We start from the raw sequence: 26,770 nt of genomic DNA, 5'->3' as shown, positions 1-26,770 counted from the left end.
AAATAGAAAAAAAATTAGTTGCTATTATTCGTTTTATTTAAATCATGAAGTTTCTATTTAACTGTGGTGAGCCTGATTATTAGAAGTCAATTATTGGTAGTTTGAACACACTATAATCAAAATGCATGTTTTGTTTCTTTTTTTAAAAAGCTTGGTTGTAAGTGCATTTTTTGTTTCGAGGTTTTGCTGACGGTAAAAGCAAAGCCGCATTTAATCTGGCCAATACGGCATTTTGTCGTTGTGCCAATATTTTGTTGTGAGGATCGTCCATTTTGGCTGCACGTGCTAGCTGATTTTCGAGCAACACATCGCGAAACGATTTATAAATTCCATCAAAATCTTTGAAAATTATGTCTCCCGCATACGTGGGAATGAATCGGTTATCGTTGATACGAAGAAAAATTCCAATCGCTTGTTTTCCAAAAAAATTTTTGAATTGACATTTGAACTTGGTCTCATTTTGGTTGTCCGCACATCTAACTAATCCAAAAATGAATATTTTCGCCATAGCTGGTGGAATTCTGCCAAGGTCGGGGTGTAATGTGTAAAGTTTAACTCGGGGATGAAGGTCGATTATTCCGTCCTTATCCAAGTGTTCAACAATACGTTTTGTAGTTCCATCTGGTCGATATTTTTCTTTTACGCGGACCCTCCACCATTCTTTCTTAAATGATGTCGCATATTTTACATCGTTTTTGGCATATGTAATAAATTTGGATTTCAGGAAAAGACCTTTCGCTTGTTCGATTCTCTGGATGCGTTCGAGATGCTTACAAACAATGAATTGACCCGTTGATCGAAGTGGTATAATATCAGTTTCAAAAATTCGAGGTATATCTTGTTGGTCTGCAGATGCCATTTCGTAAAATTTCGAAAATCAAAAAACTTTAGTCACTGATTTTGCAAATATAATTTTCTAAAAAAACGAAGGAAATGTGTGGATTGAATTTTTATTTTAATAAAACCATCAAAAAATTGGACACCGAATTTTTAATACAAAATAAATTGATAATCAAAGAATCTGGACTTGAAAAAATAATTAGAATTTCACAACATTCTATCTGTGCGCTTCTGAACAAAGTAATCATGTCGATTTCAAATATAACGTTAACTGTGGTATCGCTCTGCTTGACGTTTACCAATACACAAACGCGATTGTAGCAATTTTCAGTTACGGTTTCAAAATCAGTATTTAACATGAGTGTGTGTCTTTCGCTAATACTGAAACACCAATTATGTATACATCGTTTGATTGTGTCAGTTCGATTTATATTTCATTGCCATATATTTTTTCGTGACTTCATGTCACCAATCTTCAACAACTTATGTTTTCAATTGTTTATGTGTGAAGAGAAAAAAACGTTAAAAAATAAAGTTTCCATTCGACTCAATTCGAGGAATCATTTTAATTTACGATTTCAGAGTAAACATTCAATCTGAAACGTGTGTCATGCTGGAAACCAATATCAATGCATTAAGACAAGAAAATCTCAGATTAAGACAAGAAAATATTTATGCAACAAAAACTAGACGAAATTCTAAAAAATATTAAAATAATCCCGCCTTTTGTTTTCATGTTGAAAGTGTAATGATTTGGTCATTTCTTGACTGGACTTTTTCTTTCGATATTTTGCTTACAATTATTTATTTGTTTGTTCGCGACTCTCCGTTCATTCGTAGAAAAAATACACACGAAAGAAGAGAAAGAAGAAGAATTATATCTTTCATATTTGGTGGTTTAGGACGAGCGTATTACTACAAAAGTAAACAAATAAACAAATCAATCTGCAGCTATATTGGCGTAGTTACCTAAGCAACAGAGTAACTTCAATCGAACCATTAAGTTATTGTTTTGGAAGAAATAAGAGAGGAGAGAAGCAAAAACAAAAAAACATCGACCAAATATAAATGTAAACAAAGCAGCATTTGAATCGGTGATGATGATGCCATCGAACAAAAACAACATCTTTTCAAAATTGTATGCTTCAAAACTCGTGTGACAATCGAAAGATTGTGAGTGTGTGGTTTTGTGTATATTTTTCTGTTTCGCTTACTAAAATTGATTTTCTCTGCACTTTTCTAGGCTACATTGATTTTTGTGTACACTGTGTATGTGGTGAAAACTGAGATTGCAGTAAAGATGTGATAGCACATTATTTTTTTTTTTTCAAATTCTACGAAAATGAGTTCAGTTCCTTAATGATGTTCCTTTTTTTGGTCTTGTTTCAACACAGGGTTGAATTTGAATCTTTTACATTTCAAAATGTTAATGTAATCAGTTAAATTAAACGATTAAAAGAACAGATCTTTTGCATGTGTAAAGCGAAAAAGAAACGAAAATATCATGTACCCAACATGATGTCAAAAGAGATGAAGCATGTGAGAAAAAGAGAAAGAATGGATAAATGATCATTGCAAAAAGAAATAAAACCACGTAGAAGTGAATGTAAGTAAAGAAGGTTTTTGCAATATTTCAAATGTTGAATATTAGGCTCAATGTTATTCAAAAGCACATAGAAAATATTATGGTCAATATTAATCATCTGCAAATTTATGAGGCATATGGTAATTTGGCAAAAAATGCCAACTATCACTTAAGACAAAAATAAAAAATCAAATCAAAGTAATAATACATACATGTAGTACATGTCATGTACTAGAATCAAATAAAGATTTGTTAGGTTCAAGCTAATCAAGAAAATAGAATTAAAAAAATCAATGTTTTTAATCAATTTTCAAATATTTTTTGCCCTTTTTGAATGGCTATCTACAATCAATTAATATGTGTTTCAAATGACATTCTGAGTTGAAATTATAGAGAAAAAAAAATATGTAAAATAGCATTGCATTAAAAAGGGCCAAGCCATGTTTTCTCTGACCAGTCATAACTTTTGAATAAATCTACTTTGTGTTTATAATAAGATAATAAGAAATTCTGTTTCTGAATCAAAATAAATCCAATTTGAATATGTTATGAAGTTGTACGGTGAGTAAATGCTTCTGTACTTAAGAGTACTTACGTGGAAAGCTCATATCCATTCTATCATCGTAATTAAAAGTTGTTCTTTGAGTGTAACTCAATTGAATTTCTGTTTATAGTTTCACTCAATCGTCACTGTTCAATGAACCCTCGACGAGTGAGTCTTTGTCGCCTGCCATATAGATGAATATAAATTTCTTTTTGTAATTTATAACAAACTTTCCGCAAGCGTTTGAGTGTATATTGAGTTCGCGTATGAGTCAGTTATTGTAGTATAGAATTATATGACTATCTCAAGCGTTACGCTAAGGATATCCAGTTTGTTTATCATCGATTTGTGTTGGTTTTGGCAGACATTGAATACGCTCCGTACGAACGCACTGATTCACCTCAAGCGGAAAGGATTTATGGTCGCAAACCGAGCGTTGCTGCAGCAGCCGATGAGAGATGTGCGTGCATGCGACAGACACCGACTGTGCGTAGTGAAGTGAATGACTACGATGCGAAAGATAGTGGTGTTCATTCGTCTGCTGAGATTAGTCGTGAACAGATGTGGTGACTGAGTGTTCGCATTTTGATAAAGGATTTTAGTTGAATTGAATTGTGCTTTGGTCTGACTGCTATTGTTCTCGTCGAACAAAAAAGCTGTGTTTCAAAGAATTAAAGGATTAGTTCATTTTGTGTGCTCATCTGTGTTGTCATTTCAAAAATGGATTTTTAATTCAGTGCAAAAAAAAGAACAAACTTATTGCGCCAATAAATATTCATGTAATAAATTTGCAATTTTATATTAAATTTGCTGAACAATTTATATAGAATTGTGCATAAAATCAAGCGTAGTTTACATTGGACGCGTTCATATGTTTGCCTCGCCAACATACAACGATTGTCCAATCTAACTGCAGACGCTCCATATAATTTAATATATAAAATTGAGCAGTGGTATCAAGTGAATATAAGTTGAACTCTTCGTTGAACCGAAAAATTTGTGCATTTGGTTGGTTGTTTGTGCATCATCAAATCGTTGTAAAACTGAATCGAATTCAAATAAACAAACGGTTGACATTGTTTAAATTATTCATTTGGTAAATGTTGCACGGCACGGTGGTTCATGTTCATTTGACTGCATCATTGACTGTTGCAACTTAATTTAACTGCTAAAGGTTTTTTAAGCATCAAAAACACTTGAAACGAGTGTAGAGAACGCATCGTTTCACGTTCAAACAGTAAGAGCGAAGAAGACTGATGTTCTAGACTGGATACTTTGTGTTAATTTATGACCACAATAAGTTGGAAAAACGGCAACGCGTTTTAATTACATGCAATGCGGGTAAGTTCAAGCACTATTAATTGCCTTTTTTAATTTAATTTTCATCTTTTCTTCCTTCTCAATTCACAACATTTACTTGTTCGGCCCGAATTTCCGCGGGCATTAAGAAGAAAATTAGCTCCTATTCAAACGAAACAAAAATTAATAAATGTAAATCAGCCGTGAATGTTAAATGGTTATGGCCTTTGAAAATGCATGCTAATCGAAGCGTTGAAATGAAAGGCGGCAGTGGCTGGCATATGTCAATATTTAATACCCTTCGATACATAAAACAAACATCGATCGACTTTGTCAATGCAAATATATCGAAATACGGATTAGTTTCCTTGCGAGTGAACATGGTCCTGGGCCGCCGTATTGAATGTGCGTGTGCGTTTGCATGTGTGTGCGTGAGTGAAATCTTCGATCGGCTTAAGTGCAATAAAACGTGGGGAGAAATTATTTGTCAGCTCAAGACTTACTTTTCAAATCAATTATGTATGCAATAAAACGATCCACTCTTATCTTATCGATGCCAATAGATCCAATACCATTTCAATAATAACAGAAATAATAATAATAATAGAAACAGCGTATATAGTTTGTTGCCGCCTTTTGACACACGTTCTTTGAGATGCGAATGTCACGATAAAAGAAATTTATTCACTTTTGCCTGCCATGTGGCATGTTTTATTGATATTCGAAGTGATAGAGTTCAATAAAATGTTACATCCCATTGATAGGTTATTTCCTCGATGCGCCTCACTTCGAATTTAATTATATCTACCAGCAAAACTCGGCTGATATCTGTGACACACCGCATTCATTCAGACGATATAAACGATAGGCGGGTAATATAATAAAAAAAGCGAACCATCCAGTGAACGAACCGGAATTCTTGTGTAAATACATTCGAATAATTTGTTCCGTTGTAGATATGTTTGATTTGATTCACCTGATTCCTTTTTACTATGTCGGTGTTTGCATTGTATCCGGCTTTGTTTATAGTTTTATCTCGCCTTTACCATACACCACTAGATTACAGTTTTACTGTGTACACACGACGTATATGAGTTATTTTCAAAGCCAGACACACTCTGCGTTTAATAATAATTAAATTAATGTGCAAATCTGCAAAATGATGGTTTAAATAGCGGTCGCCTCTTCACTCGTCGCTTCAATTTCTGTTTATACTCTAAAAGTACTTCTGTAATATTCAACATTAATCTACAATTTATTGTTTGCGATAAACTGTTGGAAAATCTAATTTTATCCTGTGTGTACATCTCGTCAAAGTTTTTCTTCAATCCGATTTACTGCTGGAATGTAACTTTCAGCCAATGTGTTCTTGTCCTGGCGTTGTCTCTTGTTTTCCATATCTGTTTTGCCATATTTTTTCATTATTACGGATCTTAAGTAATATTTATATGGTATACAATTTTTTCTTTTGCCCGACTTTTCCAATTTTTCTGTGCTCGCTTGAAAATTAGATCAATCTATTTTCCCATTTTGCGTTTTGTGAGCGTTTGCAAAAGCGAAATTGTCATGGGATACCCCAGGACATATTGGTGGTGCAAAATTATCTCAAAATAAAATGTACAATCAACGGCGGCACAAGAGATAGAAAGAGAGGAAGAGAGATAGATAGACAATCACCGAGTAGAGCAATGGCAAACGATGAATCATAGCATCTTTATCTATTCCGTGCGAAGACTGAAAATGAAAAGGAAAACGCGGCACGGGAAGAACAAAAAAATGAGAGATATGGAAAATTATTATCGTTTGAAGTCTCACGAGACAGTTTTTTTTTTGATAAATGATTTTAATACATTTTTAACAATGTCAGTCGCGAAATTACGCACCCATTATTAAGTGAACGCAAGTAAAAGAATCAATTTCATTTCGCGCTCGTTTATGGTTCGGATTAAAAAAAAAAGAGAGAACGACGCGGTATTTTTAATGGCAAGAAATATAATCACACAGTTCCCATGAAGAATGTGCTTTAGCTACGCTGCGATTTGTTGGATAACATTTAGAGAACGAACATTTCAACAGCAGTTGAACTTTGATTCGATTAATGCCTTATGCACTTTCCATGTCATTTATTTCATTCGTTTTGCCAATCACGGTGCTGTTCGTTTCACTTGTCATCTGTGAAATCTCAATGAACAAGCTGTGGAAAATCATATCTCGGGCATTGTCGCAGCAAATTATGTGTAATTTTTGCCGTTGGTCCGTTTGCCTTTTCCATTTCCGCGTGCATTGAAAAATCATCTCAGAACCATATCAAGCATTCCACTTACATACTTGAATATGTTACGCCCTTTCGACAACACATTAAATTAATCATACGCGTCACGCACGTTCTTTGGAAATGCATGCACTTTTTTCTACTATTAGGCCATTGAGCGTTGTTCGATTTGCAGCTATAAAAATAACTATCGTTCTCGAAACACACACACACATACAGCGTCTATGCGCACAACATGAAAAATATTGTAAACGAACATAAAAATGAATTTATTACCCAAAATACACTGTGTATGGTAGGTACTACGAACCAAGCGATGGTGGATTAATGTGAAATGCGACGACAATATAAAAATTGTCACATAACAACCCCTGTCGTGCTTGACGGTGGTTTAAGTGAAATTAAACGAAACGAAACGAAACGAATGATGAAAATAGAAATGAGCGAAATAAGAGGAAGAGAGAGAGAGAGAGCGGGCGCAACTTGCAAGTGTGCATAAGCGTTGTGCATAAAGTGTATTTCGAGTGGATTTTCATTCATGCCATTAGTGCAAAAGTATTTCCATAACTCTCGGCATTTTCCCATTGCCAACAATTTTTTTGCTCAGTAAAGTGTCACTTAAAAAATCACTTGACTTAGTTATCTTGGCACACCTTTAAATAGAAATCGACAATATTTCAATTTCAACACGTGCCTTTTTTAAACGCCATCAACATGTTATAATTTTTTTTTTGCTTCTGTTTAGTGTTTCTCGCGCTTTCTTCGCCACTCTTTTTCCCTTTTTTGTTGTTGAATTGTTGATACTGTGCTAAATATTGAAATTGTTACAAAGACGTCGTCATTTTTTAATAAGGGTATATAAACTCTTGCATTACTTTTATTACATTTTTGTTGGCTTGATACAATAAAAGTTAGACGAAGTTGTAGAAACGTACGACAGAAAAAGTACTCGCTCCTGCTTTTTACCCAGTTTTTTTTTCATCATTTATTCGTTTGTATTTTTTTTCACACAGCATTGTGAAGAATCATTGTATACTCATTTTTAAATGGTCGAGTATGAAGAGTGGTGCTAAATGGTGTGTCATTGTGAAGTCAGAAAGTCAGAGTTGTTCGCTCTTTTTCAAGTGAAAAGAAAATACAGAAAACGTATAATGAGTTCCTTTTCAAGAACTTGTTACGAATGAGACATTCTTCGGGGAACTATTTATCATTTGATTTGAATAAGTGCATAAAGAACCAGAAGAGATGCAATTACACTCTTGCATGCCAGCGCACAGAGAGAGAGAGAGAGAGAGATAGAGAGAGAGAGAGAGCAGAGAAAACTTGACCAAATGTAATTGCTATTTTTGAACTGTCGACCGACATCAAATTTTAAGCTCTGTTCTATATTTAGCAGTCGATCTGTCTTATCAGATGTTTATTGCGTCGCATTCTATTTGAATTCACGAATTTCATAAATGCCACACAACAACAAAAAAGAATGAATTCAACCAAGCGATCACATTGGAATTCTTTCGGGATGTGTACACGTTTGCAATGTTGAAAGACTCTTGACTGAATTCCAAATAAATATTTGCCCGGGAAAAAAAGTGCCGCGCTGAAAGAACGAAGGAACGAAGATACAGTGTCATGATGGAGCTACGAAAAAGGGCATTTAAAAATAGCATTTATTTCATTACAAATTATGTGGCATTCCAACCAACAATTGCTGAAATTCACGTAGCAGCAACAAGAACAGAGAAAAATTGCAACAAGGTATTTGAAAAAAAAAATCGAAAGAATATAGTGCAAAATGCTCAGTCAGCGTAAATATAGAAAGAAAAGAGAGTCAGCAGTAAATGCGTAGTATTTATTTATTTCTTTTCGCTTGTTTGCACTTCAAATAGTCTTACAAATCGAATAGTTTCCGTATTGGGTTTTTTTTCTTGTTCGTTTCTTTCTATTTTTGTCGTCAAGATTCCCCAATTCATTGTTGCACCGAAGAAAAAATAATAATATAAAAGTACAGCAATCGAATAACATGTGTACCGATGTTATACCTAAAGTGTCTCTTTTGTGTGTATGTGAGTATATGTACGTCGAAATAAATCCTTGATTTTTTTTTGTGATTGAATTACCACATGTTTGCTAGGGCCAATGTGTATGTACCGAATAAACAATTTTTTTCGCTTTTTTTCCTGCATTGTCTAAACCGACGGTGAATGTGTGAAACTCGAATACGTCTTTGTTTACGATACAAAAGACAACTAGAGTAAACTGTTTTTGTATTTAATTTCAATGACAGTGTCAGGCCAGAGATAGCAATTTTCGGTCTTACTTACAACACAAACGAATGAAACCATATACACATTTAACAAAATAAACGGAGTGCTGTTTCGTGTATGCTCGGTGCATTTAGGGTGTACAAACTTAAATAAATTGATGGCATAATTGTTTAAATAGTTTTATGATTTGATACCTCTTATTTTGTAGTTGCCATTCAACCCAGTTTCAATTTTCTTTTGTGTTTGGGTGACAAAACAACCGTTCGCATTGACAATCTACGTTTTGCATTTTAATTCAACTGAAACATACCTTCTGAGCATCAAGCGAATATGAGATGTAATAATAGAAAAAAATATATAGAAAGGTACATCTTATGAAATCATCTCAAGTCAATGCACTGCGCTCGAGGTAGGAATATGCTTTACATATTCAATTGATTTTCTACGTCGTTCTACCTGTTTTGTCAGCATGCAGAAGTCCCAGGCGAAAGTAATCTCCATCGAATTCATCATGCATTCAGAACATTCTTCAATAGAAATGAGTGAAGCCAACATTGTAATCCCCAGTTTGGAATAGTTATTTTTATCGACAAAAGTTTCTCTCCCTGCACCCAAACACCGAATGAATGTCTTTACTTCTGCTTTTGACGTGATATGACATGCGAACAAAAGATACCAATATATAATACAATAGTACAATCATTTTTCAGTGCCTGTTTATAGAGATGGAATGAAGGAGCGGCAGAGAGATGGAGAGACTAATAGAGAAATCTTAGTAATTTGGTAAATTGAAACAAGAAAACTTTTGTCAGTTTTTGTTCATACAAATATAAGGCTTTATGGTAATATCCGGCCGTGTTTGTTTTTATTTCATATAAAAGAATGGCCGTTGAAGGCACAGAAATATCTACTTTTGATAAACTTATTCGCACCATTACAATTTATCATATCAGATGAAATCTCTCAAGTGTTCGTTACAAGTATTCCAATTAAATTCATATCGCATGTGTTGATTGTATAAGACTTGCTGCTTGAATGGATCTTGCATGTGGAATCGAGAGCAAAATAAAAAGTCCAATAATTTTGTTTTCACTACGGAATTCGAATGCAATTGTGTGTTGGTGCTCTTTAAAAATGTCCGCTTCTTAATCAAAATGCAGAAATGTGCGGTTGACGCATATTATTAACCGAGAGAATATTGAGTGTATGCCATTAAATTGATGATTTAAAACCGCAACTCGTTTGCTTACGAGTGCTGACGAGCGAATGGAAAAAAGTGCCCGATGCCCGCATTCAAAGTGCGCAGAAAATAACAATCGTGGTATAATTAACTGACAACGAGAAGTCAGCCAGCCTGACCACCAAACCATATCACTGTCGTACGATTGCGAGATTTTTTGTGTGTGTGTTGTATTCGTTCCGAATGGCTTTACTTTTTGTTTGGCTTATCGCTTTTAGCTGTGTAATGATTGTGGTAAAATCAAAACGACATCCATGGCAACGACGAAAAAAAGAATACAAAAGAAACTGCAAACGAAAAAAAAGAACAGGTGTTCACGTTTCGGTTTCTCGATGCGCATAATTTAACCAATCGAATACACATTCAACTTCATTTACCTGAAGAGATTTGTTATTTGAGTTGCTCTTCCAAATGTTTTCTTTTTTTTTGCAGTTCATTTTTACGCTTTATCTTTCATTCTGTGTGCGTTTTTTTTTGTTCTCTTCAATTCTCTTTGTGCATTGATCACGTGTGCAGTGCTTTGTGTTTGTGCATTGCTTCGCGATCATTTTCGTTCTATATTTTCTTCTTCATTTGGTGTTTTAATGATAATGTTGCAGAAACCAGTTCGGTTGTTGTTGGTTTTTTTTTTTGGCGAATATACTCCAGCATGCTTCCTGTTGAGCAGTGTCTTAGCGAGAGATTAATCACCGGTTCAAGCAAGTTTTCATTTTGATCCTGTTAGTGGATGAAATTAAGTTTTATGGTATCGATTTTTTGTTGTTGTTTGTTGTTGGCATTTCTTCGATGTTGACTTCATGGCGCATCTGCCATTTCGACATTTGTTGTCCAATCGTGATTTTGAACAATCCAATCCATTCGGCTACACTTATGAATATCGAATTTTTAGCATTGCGTGAATACGCGCATAATGAACTGAATATTTCAACATATTATGGACGAACGATAAGACAATGACCAACTGTCGATTGCACATTTTCTAATGGCATGTTAAAGACACATTTCAAATGCACACTCCTCAACATAAATTGCCTATTATTCTATATCTCGTCGCATTTCTATTGGGTCTGAATAAACGCACACACAAAAAAATACATTTAGACGCTTGAAATCTGCAATCCCGCCTGTCATGTTACAAGGGCAAACAAAAGAGATTAAATACACAGAGAGAGAGGGAATGAAAAAAGCACCGAAGGCAGGTGGAATATGTGTGCAGAGTCCGAGACCGATCAGCAAACACATCTCAACGTTCTATTTAATAAATCGACAACAAACATCATTCGGGCGTCATGACAGAAAAAAATGGATTGTGTTAAATAACAGCACAAGCAGAGAAAAAGTGGAAAAAATTGAACAACAGACATGTATGAAGTGCTGAATGGATAGCTGATGGTAAATCTCCATCAAGCCTTGCAAACACGTTCAATAATACGTATTGAAAGCAGTAATAGCTTTGGATAACATTCAGTGTATACACTTCTGCTATTGAGAGTACATTATAAATGGATTCGTTTGGTAAACGGATCGCCTGTTACGAATTTCTACCTACATTCAGTCGTTATTAACACGCATCTAAGTAAATTAACTGAACGGCAGTCGGTTTAATTTTGACCCAGTGATACTATGAGCAAATATGTTGCTATATTTCCACCATTGCTGCCGCCGTCATTGACAATTTATCGCCATTTGTTGGCGAAAGTTTTTCGTTTGAATTCAACATTATTATTTGGTAGGTTCTGAACACTAATTGCTTATAAAACTATTTCATGTCCTTTTAGCTTCAATGGCAAGTGTTTTGGGATGCTTTTTCATCCTCATAAATGGAACTTTGCATGAATTGAATTATCGTGTTTGTTGCCGTTCATGTTTGACACTTTTGATCTCCGTCTGCCAGATTTTCATTTATATTTGCCCACGGTACAAACATCTGGCCTATCAAATGACACGCACACACACGAGAGAGAGAGCACATTTGTTCACCATTGAGCATAAAGTTTAACCGAACACACTCTTGGGAATCATCGATAACAAAGAAAAAGGTCGAAGTGCTGCGTATGCGGTTTTTACCCTTTTCGGATTCATGTTGCAACTTTAGCGGTTATTAAAAAGTTAAAGTGCAATGTTATCTGGTTTTATCTCTTGCCTCATTTCGAGTGGCCGCTTTTCTTTCCATTTGACCTGTAATATACCCAACGCATATCGAAAACGAACCAAGAATGGAGCAAATATTCTTCGAGCGAACCGAACAGTAACCGTAGTGACGGCGGTGAAAAAAAAAACAACACTTTTTGCTAGATTCACGTACGATTTTCAGAAGCCACGTTATTTCGCATAACGATGCTATTGCATGTGTCCCTCATCTGAATCTGCTGGATGCAATGTTATACGTTATTTGAATATAAAATGAAGCCAATTGTAGTCGGTTCGAGTTGTTCAGTGATTTTCTTCATTTCATTTCTCGATAGGCATCACTTCCGACCGCTGCGTCGAAGGACAATTGAGAAAACAAGCAAAACGAGCGACCATTTTTCATATGGCCGTTTTTATGCATAGCATCGACGACGTATACCAACTTTTTACACAACAATTCGATCGTTATCTTTCTCATTTAATTAGTTTTGTCTGGCTGCATAACAAATTTCGCTTAATTCTTCGGATTTTTTTTATTCAGATTCTTTGGTTTTCGGGTTTGTTGCTGAATTTTTTTGTCTACGGGCTATAATTTGGATATGATGTTCACTTTTTTTCGTACTTCTCTGAAGCGGTGAACAACCAAATATCGAACATTTTTCAAATATTCTCCGTTATCTTTTTTTCTCTCGTCTGCCCGAGTTCAAAGGGAAAAAATAAGGAAATGAACAATGGGAATTTGCGAGAGAGCGAACAATTTAATTTCCTTTCAATTTCGATTGCTTGCGAGAGGACGAGTCTGCAATGCAGCTATTTTCGATTATTTGTTTCCTCCGAAGAAACTATATAATCCTTGAAAATTGTAAACTACCATCTATTATTATTATTATACGACGGAATTTTCTCCATTAACAATCCTCGTTCAAAAATTGCAACTTTCAAACATACATTGTAGTTTCGTCATCGTCTTTATTGCTTTTGTTTTTTGGTTGCCATCTTTTATCGTACACAATATAAGGCAAAGTGAATGACGCTAAACAGCTTGAAACTTGAAATTATTTGAGTTACTCATTTCTTGTGGTTGTTTGTTGCCATTAAGTGGCGTTGTTGTTTTTGTTGGCGCTGTTGCAAACAAATGTACAGTTTATCATGTAACGTTGTTATCATGGGCTCTTTCGCATTTCGTTCGTTCGGTTCGTTCAAGTACGTTAGTACTACCCGACTAACGATGAAGATTCAAATAACTCATTTATTTATGGAACATTCAAAAAACCTCGAAAAGTTCGTCATGTCGACACACTCACGTATGATAAGTGAGTTACGCAAGTTGAAGGCATCACAAAAGAGTGATGGAAAATCTCCAACGAGTTGTATCGGTTAAAATTCACACAAGTGCACCATATGTTGCGGCAACAACTTTTCCACACTCTGTTTGCCACAATTTTTGACTTTACCCTATTCCACATTACTTCGAGAAACAGTAGGAAGTGTGTGTGTGTGTGTATGCTGTCATGGTTATGCAACAAAATTTGAAGGAATTCCGATGGAATTTCTTTTGCTCTTTTTTCTCTCTGGTGAACAAACTGCCGAAGTGGCTCTTTAAACATTTTATACTTATTTTCGTTGGCATTACATTCACTGAACATTGTTCAGGTGCAAGTATGTTCTGGCCCATCTGAAATTTTATTCGGAGCCATCACGTTACAAACAATTAGTCATTTGTATATTTTGTAATGATACGACTGAGACATAAGAGAGCAATCAACCTAATTGAAAACGGTACTTTAATCGGTTGCAAAAAAAGCACTAAGACGATGTCTACTTCGCGAGAAAAATGAAGTATTTTTAGAACACTTAATGCATTAAAGCTATGTACTTTCTATTTGAATTTTTTCATTAAAAATTAATTTTTATCATGAGAGCATTATTATCAATCTCATGACAAAATTCTCGGAATTATTATTGAAAGAATGAGAAAATAAATCCTTCCTATAGCTCTGAATGTGGAAAATGTGCTTGCGAATTAAATCTATAATAATAATCGTATCTATATATATATATTTCTGTTGTTGGAAAATTCTTCAGATTCTTTTTACAGAAATTGAGAGGAAGTTTTACAATTTAATATCATTTTGTGTCGAACCAATTAGTGCAAGTGAACTACAACTATCTAAATGAAAATAATGGCTTCATTACGGCGTTCATTGGTATTTATGTCAATTTGTGGCAATTAAAACTTAGATGATTTGAGGATGATCGAAGACGAATTTTTCGGAGGGAAACTCGCTTGCGTTGGATTCGATATGAACGTTGCCATAGGAATTTAGCTTATTATTATGGAACGAAAATACTTTGATTATTCTTCATGAAATGGAGGAGTTCATGATGTCGATTTAATGGGGCAACATTCCGTGTGAATGATTCCATTTGATGGGTATATCCGTAAAAGTGGGACATCGGGAAATGGCTCAATAATTATTATACATGTGATACGATGATGACAGTACGCAGACCGGTGAAGACCAAAATCGATGCATGGCATTTCATATGAAATGTTCATATCAACGAAATATTCCCATTATTTGAGTGAATGTGCACATAAAACGCCCAGACAACCACAAAAACTAGCTGCTAACCCAGAACAAAGGCAAAGAAACCATGCCCTTTTTTTTATCTTTTGTTTTGCTTTTATGAAAAGCCGAGCTCAATTTTACGTTAACCAATATATTGGTATATGTGGTTTTTTGTCAGCGCCGAATGCGAACCGAATGACAGGAATGTTTTGAATTATGTCAAGTAATGAAAAAATTACCGTCCGGTTCACAAAAAGGCTTTCGCCCAAAATACCTGCAAACATATTTCTGTATTTTATGCGTATTTTATATGTTTTTCTGTTTGATGACCGTATCAAACTTTAATTTGGCTCGTATATTTTATTAATGTGAATAAATGTGTTTTTTTTTTTGTTTCGTTATCGAAAATATGTCACCATTTTAGTTCCCATAGCGCAAAGTATATAATCAGTGTTCTCTGGTAGTTTTTATTATTTCGAAAACAATTTATGGAAATCATACAATATTCTATAAATTAACGAAATAATTAACACCATGTTTTGCTGCCAAAACAAAATACAAAAGAGAGAAGCACAGTTTTTGCGTGCTTGCGAGCATGTATTTGCAAAAAAGATATCCCAGTTAATTATGCGAGCACAATGGCAATATGCTGTTCGGACAGCAATTCATTCCATGTTGACATGACAATCGATGTTTGTTTTCGCATCTTATCAAGGTCAAAACACACCATTTAACGTCGAATAAATTCTTCATTAAAAGAGATGTCGGCGATCGATCATCAGAAAAATACGTGAGACGAATTAAATTAATGCCATTTTATCTCGTATGCCCGTAGTAATACAAACAGATTCCAAAATAAATATGGTTTATAGAATGTTCATGTAAATAAACGATGGAAATCTGGAAACAGATTCTATTTATACACAAAAATAATCTAATAATCGATGAAACATGATAAATTTTCATTAAATTATCGTATGGCATGTCAAAAGCTTCTCTATATTATTATTGCTGTCTATGTTCATAGTGGTTGTTAAGTGTGATGTTTGGTTGCTTCACATGAAGATAAGTGCATTTACAACAGCTCCTATCTCAAAATTCATCACCCATAAATAGAGAATGTTTTCCTTTAAAATATCTCATGCCGTGATGATCATCACCTTAAATGTAGGCCCGTCATCACATGTTATCGCTTTAATATCTACTTTATGCTAAATCATTTGATTGACTCGGCAATGTTCACAAATGCTTTATGTACAGGAAACTATACTCCTCATGGAACGGCACAGATGTCATGGATTAAATTAAAAATTATTGCGCGATTTAACTCTCTACATATATATATTTTTTCTTGCTTGACGTTCGCATCGTTGTGCAATACGTGGTTAAGGCTGAGTTTTTGTTAAAGGATATTTATTGCGTGTGTGCAAAACGCGTGAGAGATAGAAGCAGCACAGAAAAGACGATGAGAATGGCCTGAATACGACATATGCGAAAAAGCAGCAGCAGTCACATTTGCAATGGGTGTCCTGTTTCGGTATCGTTTTACGAAAATCCATTTAATGCGCCGCCATAAATTTCAAATTGGTTTTTATGAAAGAAGTTTTTCTTCGTTCAAAATCGGTGCAAAACATGAGAGAAATGTCGAGAACAAGAAAAAGAGAGAAAAGAGACGAAAAAGGGCCAAGAATAAGATTCTAAGTCGAAATGCAGCTGTTCCTCACGTCTTCTTCTGTTTCTCTTTTTGTATATCAATGTTGAAGGAGTAAAAAAAATGTTAGATGAGTTTCGAATTTTTCGTCTTATTTTTCAAAATAATTTCAACCATTTGGCAAAACGGATGAAAACCATTTATCAAAATTCGATAAAAAATGATTCAGTGCGCCTCTTGATCGGTCTGAGAAATTGTACAATATCAAACAAATTTACACTGAAAACGGCACGGAAGAAATAAAGAAAATATAGGCAATAGGATTTCGGATAATAACGTGAAAAATTACTGTTACAACAAGACATTGCTGTGCAACGCACATTTCATGTGTTGAAACCATTTTTGAGTCATTTCGGTCATAAAGAGTTTTTTTTCGTACTTGGCAATGCAATACACGACCGTGACGAATTGCAAGCTTGAGTTTGCCACTTAAAAGTTATGTTTGATATCCCGATTTCAATGACTCACAATCCACAACAGACTTTGGTTATTGTCGAAAATCGGTCCCCCGTCACCATGTATAAAATGGCTCCCCTTCAAGACATACTAAATGGCAACAACAGCAACGATATACGGTATGACGGAAACGAGCCATTTCAAAGAAAATTTATAATGTGGCTTGGCGTATTTATCGGCAATATGCGGCCGTCGACTATCCTTGCGTGTGGATTTTATTTTTTTCATTAGCTCTGAAGTGTCCATTCCATTTTCATTTTCCCTTCTTTCTTTTTTGATTTCTTTTTAAAAATTCGCCCTTTTTTTCCTTCTTTGACATTTATACGGCGACGGAATCATCACATTCCAAACGGAAAACAAACATCGATCGAAAAATAAAACAAGGCTCAGTCAAAATTCATTTTCGTTTCAATATCGAAATGCTCGAAAAACCGAATCGGAGATTGTCGTCGTAAAGGTTATCGATTTTCAAATCAGACTCATACAGAAAGACACATAAAAATGCTAAACGCAAAGGAAGTTACCTGAAACGAAGAGGGCACGTACCGAACAAAGAAAAAAGAAAGTAAAAAGAATATTTGTATAGAGAAGTAAATGGGCAAATGTGTGTGAGTGAACGCACTTGAAGAAGGGAAGGAAGTATAGGATAAATCAAGGGGAGCATGTCGTCCCCCTCGTCAAAATCGCTCCATTTCCATCAAGTGCAATCTAATTCTAATCTTTTGCCAATCCATTCACAAATGAATTATAGCAAGGGAATGCTGCATACGTGTGTTTGTGTGTGTGTATGTGTATCTGAAGATACGTTGGAGTTGGAAGCAAGCTCAATTACTATAAACATTCACATTCACGTCGACAATAAAATTACGCACTCTCTCATTCAAACACCGTGCCGAAAGACCCATAAAATGAAATTCAAGTTGTTGTTAGAATGCAATGGCATAATCGCATTCCGTTCCAGAACATCAAACATTTAAAGTTCTACTGTTGAATGATGGAAGCCAGAGAATGGCATCGATGCTGCCTGTGAATGGCATATGGAAATTTTTCGAAATAAAATGACAAAACACATTGAACACACAGATACAGAAAATATTATAGCAAGACAGATTCGGGAGGCGAAAAATTGCGGCGGCAGCAGCATTCGTAAATTACGATGCAAAACTTACACTTTGACTTCGAAAGTAAAAATTATAAGATGAATGCGAGGAAAATACTTGTCGATGGAAGAGAAAAACGAACAACTTGGAAAACTTTTCCTGTTAAATTTATTATCTATTTTACGGTGTGCGCTTCGCTGCAGCTGGCAAATAGGCAAAAGCAAAACGTTTTTATGGAATAGCACAGACAAAACACACACACACACACGTATAGTGTTTTGGGAAGTTATGCGCTAAAATAAACAGCATTTTATCATAGCTAAAAAAAAAGACCATTTCGCCGCATTCTAACAATGCTATTCACATTTGACTCCCAAACTCTACCAACACAATGGCGCTTGTGAATTTTGCCAAAATCCATGGCACACGATACAGTATACCGGAATATCCAGTCTATTCGGGCGCATTGTAATTGTGTGCGTGCTCAGAGGTGGCTAGCAAAATGCCGAGTGTGATATGCTTTTTCATTGTAAAAGTACGCTTGTGTTTGAGGGTGTTTCCAAGACGACGCACAGCGTTCGATACATATTCCAACATACAACAGATGCGATATTTTCGCTTGTTTATATGTGATTTTATGCCGGTGTTTGGACTATGTTTCTATTTATTTCGGAATGTGTGCGTGCGAGACAGAAGCGCAGGAGGTACGGTACGAAAATGTCTATCACACGATTTTCCCCATGAAATTTAATCAGAAACAGAAAATATTTATCACTCCATAGAAGCAAACAAAGAAAAAAATTGAAACCTGGCACAATTCTTGATATTTTGCATTTTTGAAATTTGAATATTTTTGGCATTTTTTTGCTTAAACAAAACAAAACACAAGCTATATTTGCATATCATTTTCATTCGAGCGAAATGTTTGCCTTTTATTCAAATCAGACGAAATACAAAAAAACACTCGAAGCGATCAAAAGAAAATAAACGGAATGCATTGAATGGAATGTCGATTCTCAATTTCCTTCGAGAATAAAGAAAGAAAAATGCTTTTGATTTGTCGGCAGTTTGTAAAAATCGATCAAAATTCGTTTAGAAATTCGATTCGTTACATATTAAAAAAGAATAACATAACGCAATGTTCATCTGATTCAACGATTTTGGTTGGAGGGGAGAGCAATTTTTGATTTTTATTTATCAAAAAACATTTTCCCAGACGTGAACGTGCATAATGGATAAACGTGTACTGTGAGTACAAACAAGACCCAAATTGTGAAAATGGAAAATTGTTGAGGTTCGTAAAAGCTATAAACCTAAACAATCAATATTGATGCATATTGATTACAAGTGCAAACTACTTTGGGCTGTTTATATGTGTGGTCGCTTCACCCATTTATCTGGACATTTGTTATTATGAATCCGGCGAATATTATCCGAAAAGAGACCGTTATGAGTCGCATTGAAGCAGAGAGGAAAAAATAAAAAAACACACACACAATTGAAAGGATTCAATGATAAACCCGTTCTTGTGACATTCGTAGTATGGTTCTTTATTCATATTCTTCCGTAAAGTTTTTTTTTGTTGACAGCGATAACAACTTTTGCCATTTCGCATTTGTTTGGAAATGATAAGTGGAAAAATGTCGTTTGCAGAGAGGATGTTTCTCTCGTGTGCGCCCGAGAGTGTGGCATTAATATATATTTTTTTGTGTACGGCTGTTGTAGTTTATATTAAAATCAACAACCAACAGCAAACAATGCTATGCCTGGCACGCAATCAACGAACATCAAAGTGATAGAGAGCGCACACGATACGAATCGCATCTCGTACCGTTTTTCTGTTCAACATTGGCCCCTTATAACAAAGTAAGAACCTATCTCCTGTGAATAAAGTTACGCTGAATTTTGCACTCGGAAATATGTCTCTTTTCCCCAGCATCTTTGACAAACAAATTAAGAAATCCCATTGTTTGCCGTTGTTCTTATGTTAAATAATAACGGAAAACATAAGACGAAGATTTTCCAAAAGAACTTCAACTTGAATATGATTCAAAAATTGAATGAAATGAACCGGTCGGATTCACGCTACATTGATTTGTTTGCATACTTGTTTTGATCGGACGAACAAAGAGTCGTACACATGGATAAAACGAAATTACACGATTAATAATACAAGAAGTAAACAATCAAAGTCAATGTTGTATTGATTGGGTCAACGAAATGAAATGAAACCATTTCCACGGAATGTGGCATCGTCAAATCGCGTTTCACTTTCTTTGCCGTCGAACATTACGCTGATAAAAACGAAATCAAAGAAAATTCCCCAGTGAAAATACACACCACATGCAATTATATATATTGTGTGACCAACAATATTGTCGCAATAACAATCACAATCAGATTGATACTTAAAAAGTGAACACGATTCGTGATTGACTTGATGGTTGGTTTTCGTTCTTTTTCTTTTCTATATGTCTCCATTTTATTCCTCTATATTTTATTCCGAAGAACAATTGTACTTTTTGAAATTGCTTTTCGGCCATTGTGAGAAAACAAAATGAAAAAAAAATAACCTCTGCCAGTGAAAAATCGAATAAATAAATTTGATTTAGTGGATTTTGTTAATTCCTTCGGAGATTTCGGTTGAACTTGTAATAATACTAATAATATTTTGTCGACTTTTTGTATCCGAAAAAAGGGTTTCTCGGTGGATGGTTTTCCTGTTCTGCTTCCATTCCCGTCCAATTATACATACGGCATTTGTTTCAAACAATAAAGAAAAAAAAAACCAGAAGAAACTCAAACCTATTCGAATCGTATTTGAAATATATACACCGGATTTATGGATACCAATTTTCCGGTTCAATTGCTATAAGTTTTCGTATCAGTGTGCGTGAATAAATCGCTCATGGCAGCGCATGGTATTACATCTTTCGGAATGTGATTTTGATTTCATCTTTACACAAAAGAGTTTCCAATACCTTTGTATTCTACACTCGTGTTCTGTTCGGGGGGTAGTGGAGGTTGTAGATTTTGGGTATACGGACATCGAGGCAGAAGTGCTTTTTTATGAGACCAAAAGGTCATTTCAATTTCCCTTAAAAGTGGCGAAACCATTTCAGCAAGCTTTGTAATTAATTAAGAAGGATTTGCGGTAAATGAAACAAAAAAATCCCCTTCATAAGAGATCAGCAAAACTTTATGTGGCTTTGAAAATGTCACATTCACTTTGTATATGGCTCAATGATTGTAGTTAGCATATCAAATTTCGAGAAAAGTCAAGTCGAATTTTCGAGAACTAATTTCATTTTGGATTGTGGCCAAAAAAAAGCCAACCTCAATTAAACTTTGTAATTTCTTCGCTGAAGTCTACGTCATTGTGCAAGTGTTATCTTTCAACCGCAACAATCGAAATGATTTGACATTATTGACCCGACATTTATCATTAGCTGCGTTTACCATACATATCAATCTGGCTTAATGATTCTTTCATTTCATCGTACTTACAAGTACTTATATGTCGCTAATGACATTTTGATGAAATGATGGAATTTTCATGAATCAGAAAAAAACATGTGCCAGTTCACTACACAACTCTCATACAATGGGTAAAGTTTGAATTGCGTGGCTAAGCTCCATTTAACTATTAATCATAGTTCACATGGGTTTAAATTGAAATACAGTTAAAAATTCATATTTTATATTGATTTTTTTGTTCGGTGTGTCGTAACTCCAGGTTCATTCATTACCAATATATCCAATGTATGTTTGCATGAGAGTTGAATGGAAAATGTACAATGTGCTTTTTTCCACTACCGCATGCTCGCGTTTTAAACTTAAGTGAAAAATTCAATTATGAACATATTTCAGTCTCGTATTCCGAACTCACAAAAACTTAATCCAATTAACTTTTCACACCAGCCGAATATATATGTGTATTTCAATTTTATCCGTGTGCCAGATGGCTTTGTTTGTATACAAATATGGAGATTTATCGGAGCGATGTGACCAAGTCTATTGAATTTGCTTCTTCATTCGGTGGTGAAACATTCATTCCAAACATTAGCCTGAACATGAATTCAATAATTGACACTCTTCGTTCACGACTCAATCATATTGTCACATGGAAAAATCTATGTCATGTTTAAATGTTCGAAAATAAATTATATTATTGACAAACATTTTCACCATTTTACTAACTCAAAGCAACAACGTCGCACGGCTTATACGAAATTAAAATATTTCCAGCGTAAAATGTATTGTTAATACTCATTTTTTGCTACTATTCAATTGATTTTTAATTTAGAACATTATGCATACATACATTGTCGATGTATTACTGTATGAATGTGCTCTGGAACTTATTGTATATTCGCTACTCAACCGACTGATGCATAATGGTTTCAATATAGTTGCACATGGTTTATGTGCATAATAACTGTAATCAAATGTGAAGTACTAGCCTAGTTAAATTAGTTAAAATATGCTTCGGTTTAGCGATGTCTAATTAAGTTAATTGATTGCTCTCTCGAAATCTAATTGATTCAATTCCAATCATTTTTTTCAGATATTGCCACATCACTGCTCTATATCTTCATAATGCAGGTATTGCAACACGTTAAAGGAAAAACAGACCATTCATAATTGAATCAAAAGACCAAACCATCACACCATTAAAAGGGAACGCGAAGGGTCTGGATTAAAAAACAAACACACGAACATAAAATACAAAATAAAACCCAAATGTGATGAGCATTCAATTGATTTAAAGAGAAACAGACGAAAATATTGAATATTCATCAACATGTCGATCACCGGCTCATTGGTTGGCTATGAAAATAACGATGATTTATGTAATAAGAAAAATCGGTCGTTGCTCAATGTGTCGGCATCATCAAAGCAGTGCACCAGCCTCAACTCAAGTATTAATAACAGCGTGATTACGACGGATAGCAATGCCATTAAGTAAGTATAGCAACTTATTTTTAATTCAATTGCCGAAAGAAAACACACATACACACAGAGTTCATGATGAAATTTTCGTCACGAAAATTCTCTCACACACACAAATGGATTATGTCTTGATAAGTTTATAATGTGATTTGATAATTTGGCTCGAGCGTAAGAAGTGATCGGTTGTTCTTTCACTTCGGTTATAAGAAAGAAAAAGGCAACCGACCAAATTATTAACGCAGAAGAAGATGATGTTGGCAGATTGAAAAGTTGAGAATGTCATTTTGCTGCTGTTCAAATTAAATTCAAACAATTGTTTGGCATGACTTTGAAGACATTCATTAAACATGAAAATGAAGCAGAAAATTTAAAGTTGGCGCAAACGTGACAGGGTTCACAACATAATTTCCTTTTGTTAAATCGGTTTTATCTCACTGTGAGCGCGTCACCACACTTGACTATTTTAACTGTGATTTTTGTCTACGTCTTATTAATTTATTTGAGTTTGCCGTACAAAGATTGTGGGAAACCTTTTTCTTCTTTTGTGTAATTTGAGATCCGAAATCCAAATATCACCGTGGTGACGCACCACTTCCACTCAGACCAAGTCATGAATCATTGCGACAATGCGAGAAAAGTACAAAAGCTGAAAATTTCATCGAAAGTGCTTTTCACTCGACAAGTTGGAGACAAAACAAAGGAATGCCCTGTTTTACAAGTGATTCCCTAAGCAAGCGAGACAACCATTCAATTTTCCAACAGCACACACAAAAAATACTATATTAAAACATTCACTGTTTGAAGTTCTACACTTGCAATTGTATTCTAATGTATTTTACGACTGTTCTTATCGTCCTCTACCATCGGTGTTCGGTCGGCATTTCGACATTTCAGCACGTCAAAGACGAATCATCACAATTGCAACAATGAGTCAGAGCAGACGAAAGTGAAGCGAAAGCATCGATATCATCTGAATTCCTTGTGGTCGATTTGGTACGGTATATTGTTCACATACTTCCAAGGCTACTTAATTCTGAATGGGGCTTATAGATTTTTAGGTAAGAAAACAACAAAAAAATTTCAATGAATTTGCATTTTTTGGCATTTAATCGCTTTTGAAAACAAAAAGCACTTTTCAAAGTGCCAAAAATGAAAGTTTCAGTGTAATCTTCTCGACTGTGAGAAGATGTTGAAAAGTCGACGAAATGCGTCCAAAACTTTACTTTTATTAATGAATTCTTTTCTGTTTTTTTTTTTATTCTGTTTCGTGTTCGAACGTTGTCTATTTGCATTAATGAATGTTCTGTTTCACAATGTTAATGGATTTTGAAACAAAAGGCTGTTATTTAATACAATGGCGCAACGACTCGTCTGCATTGACAGAGCTAAATTCACAAATAATCCTGTGCGGATTGGCACTGTTGATGTTGCCCCTGTTTTTTATATCGGCCATATTCAAGGTAAGATTTCCGTCTTTACTTCATGGAGTACAGTTTTCCCGGGGTTGTTTTCAACGGTGTGAATTTCCGTATTCGCAATAATCGCGTACCAAAATCATACTAAAATCAACGAAATCACGAGAACTTTTTCGCCCGAGATTAAATGTAATATCTCAGTGGATTTTCCGTAATATATAATATTTATCTCGTTTAAATGAGTTCGTTTATTTTGGTGGATCTTATCGACCGCGATAGCTGGATTTTCTCATTTTTTCACGTTTGTTTCCATTTATTTCTTACGTACCGTGAAATAGGTCGGAAATCTAGCAAACGACGGTATAAAATTAGCGTCTTCAAAACCGGGTACATGTTCAGCAATGCCTGAAGACGGGCTAGAGCGCGAAGCAAAAGGCGGAACATTGAGGTAAGCAATTATTATTATCAAAATGCATTCGAATCCGACCATTTATTTTTATATGTACCCATGTTATATCGAAATTCCTAACCATTTGCACGGCGTAAGCATTTTGTGCAGACATTACATTTTAATCGTAATCTTAAATGCGAATCCATTCATCGTTTTCGGTGTTGTTGCGAAGTTTGTTGGAATTTCCCTAAAGAGTATGGTGAATGAATTCGTAATTTGAAACTTATTGTATTTGCAGGGCGATTTGGACGCATGGGGGTCCGACAGCAGCATTTGTACACATTGTTATTGCGTTATGTTTACTAATTCCCCGCCTTTTGATCGAATCCAAATTGATTGAAAATGGAAATTTACCTCGAGGTAAGTAAATTCAAGTAACTCATCAACGTGGCAACCAACCCGAAATGGACAAATATTACAAACATTTTCAACATTTCGAATATGTTTGTAAACATTTTAATTACGATTCAGTTACCCATTCGAAATTCCAGTGTATGTTGTGTGTCTGTGTTCAATGGCATTAAAATGTTGCTATCTTCATTGAAAATGTAACATTTCATTTGACTGCCTGAAATGTGGATGTCATTCAAGTGTTAAATTTAATGCATATGAATACCGACACTCAATGACATGAGATTGAAAGTATGTTTACGTGTTTTTTTTCCTTTCTCTTGCTCTCGTCAATTTAATATTTTGTAGAAAGCATTTGGCACACTGAATTGGATTTTATGGTGCCGCATCGAGATCGATTGGTCATATTGTCATTTACGTCACCGTATCAAAATAATTCCGTTCAAGAGGAAAATTTCATAAAACATTATCATCGAGGGCCCGGCACATTCAATGACGACGAAGATGATGAGCTGGCCCATACTCATTTGATTGAAAAATTTCATTCGGGCTCATTTGACGAGAACGACTACTTTGATACACATGAAAAACTCGAAAACGAACGAACAACAACACCGTCACCAGTGTCGACAACATCCTTTGCATTCAATTCGGTTGATAACAAAAACAAAGCCCTTCAAACAACAGCGAACACTATGACAAACAGTGAACCAAATGAAAAGCAAATAAACGCTGAAAATTCTGGCATTCATATGAATGTTAATAATCGAAAGCAACACGCACGAACGAAAAATCGTAACAATGGAACGACAGGCGGACGTGGTACGAATAGAAAACATTCGAATGCAAATAGAGACCGGACTAAGGATAATGCGGGCGAAACGGCGAGAAAGGAGAAAAACAATCGTCGTGGAGACGATTTACGTGAAAATTTTGAAACGAAAGTGAACAATATACTGGAATTAGATAGAAACAACGATGAGTTTGGTGAAAGAGGGGCTCAATCGATTGGTGGGAGCGGTACAAAGCCACAACCGAAAAAGTATGTTACAAAAATCGATACAATTGATGAATTGCCACCGGACAGTAATGAATACGAAATGAACAGTAATCGAAAAACATCAATTGCTCGCGACTCTAATATTCACATCGTTAAACCTGCTGAAGGCACGTTCGTTCCATCGACACCGTTTTCAACTGATTCGAAAATCATCGAAATCCGACCATCAACCATTCGCACAAACAAACGGTATAAGCGCTCGATTGAAACAATTCGTACCCGAATACAAATTGATAGCGATCGAAGCGATGACATGTTTGGTGACATGCCCGACGAAGATATACTCGCGCCAATGTTCAACGTTAATATCGAAAATGAATATAACGATAATTTGTTGAAACCGGCGCCAGACGATGCCGCTGCCGCCGCATTGATTGACACCGCCGTTCCGGAAAATCTAACACCGATAACAACAAAGACAAAGACAACTCCAACGAAACAATTGAACGGTTTTGCCGGCTGTTTGCAACATTATTTAAACGTCAACAAAGAAATCGGTGGGTACATGTGTATCGCATACATGGGC

General features: G+C 35.2%; 1 protein-coding gene across 1 annotated transcript in view; it reads left to right on the top strand.

Moving 5' to 3' along the window:
- The first annotated feature begins 3,523 nt into the window (after positions 1-3,523).
- LOC116350710 (protein tincar) overlaps positions 3,524-26,770 on the top strand; it is a 29,440-nt gene continuing 6,193 nt past the window's right edge. Inside the window, exons 1-7 of the mRNA XM_031782613.1 lie at positions 3,524-4,310; positions 22,582-22,979; positions 23,862-24,025; positions 24,306-24,427; positions 24,721-24,830; positions 25,072-25,193; positions 25,533-26,741. Coding sequence (XP_031638473.1) covers positions 22,819-22,979; positions 23,862-24,025; positions 24,306-24,427; positions 24,721-24,830; positions 25,072-25,193; positions 25,533-26,741 — 1,888 coding nt within the window. The 5' untranslated portion in view covers positions 3,524-4,310; positions 22,582-22,818. The remainder of the gene's footprint in view (positions 4,311-22,581; positions 22,980-23,861; positions 24,026-24,305; positions 24,428-24,720; positions 24,831-25,071; positions 25,194-25,532; positions 26,742-26,770) is intronic.

Source organism: Contarinia nasturtii, unplaced genomic scaffold (assembly GCF_009176525.2).
Source record: "Contarinia nasturtii isolate CC-2019 unplaced genomic scaffold, AAFC_CNas_1.1 Cnas_scaffold_4311, whole genome shotgun sequence".
Taxonomy (NCBI): domain Eukaryota; kingdom Metazoa; phylum Arthropoda; class Insecta; order Diptera; family Cecidomyiidae; genus Contarinia; species Contarinia nasturtii.
Note: the sequence above shows the minus strand (reverse complement) of the source record. Positions and strands in the feature narration are given on the sequence as shown.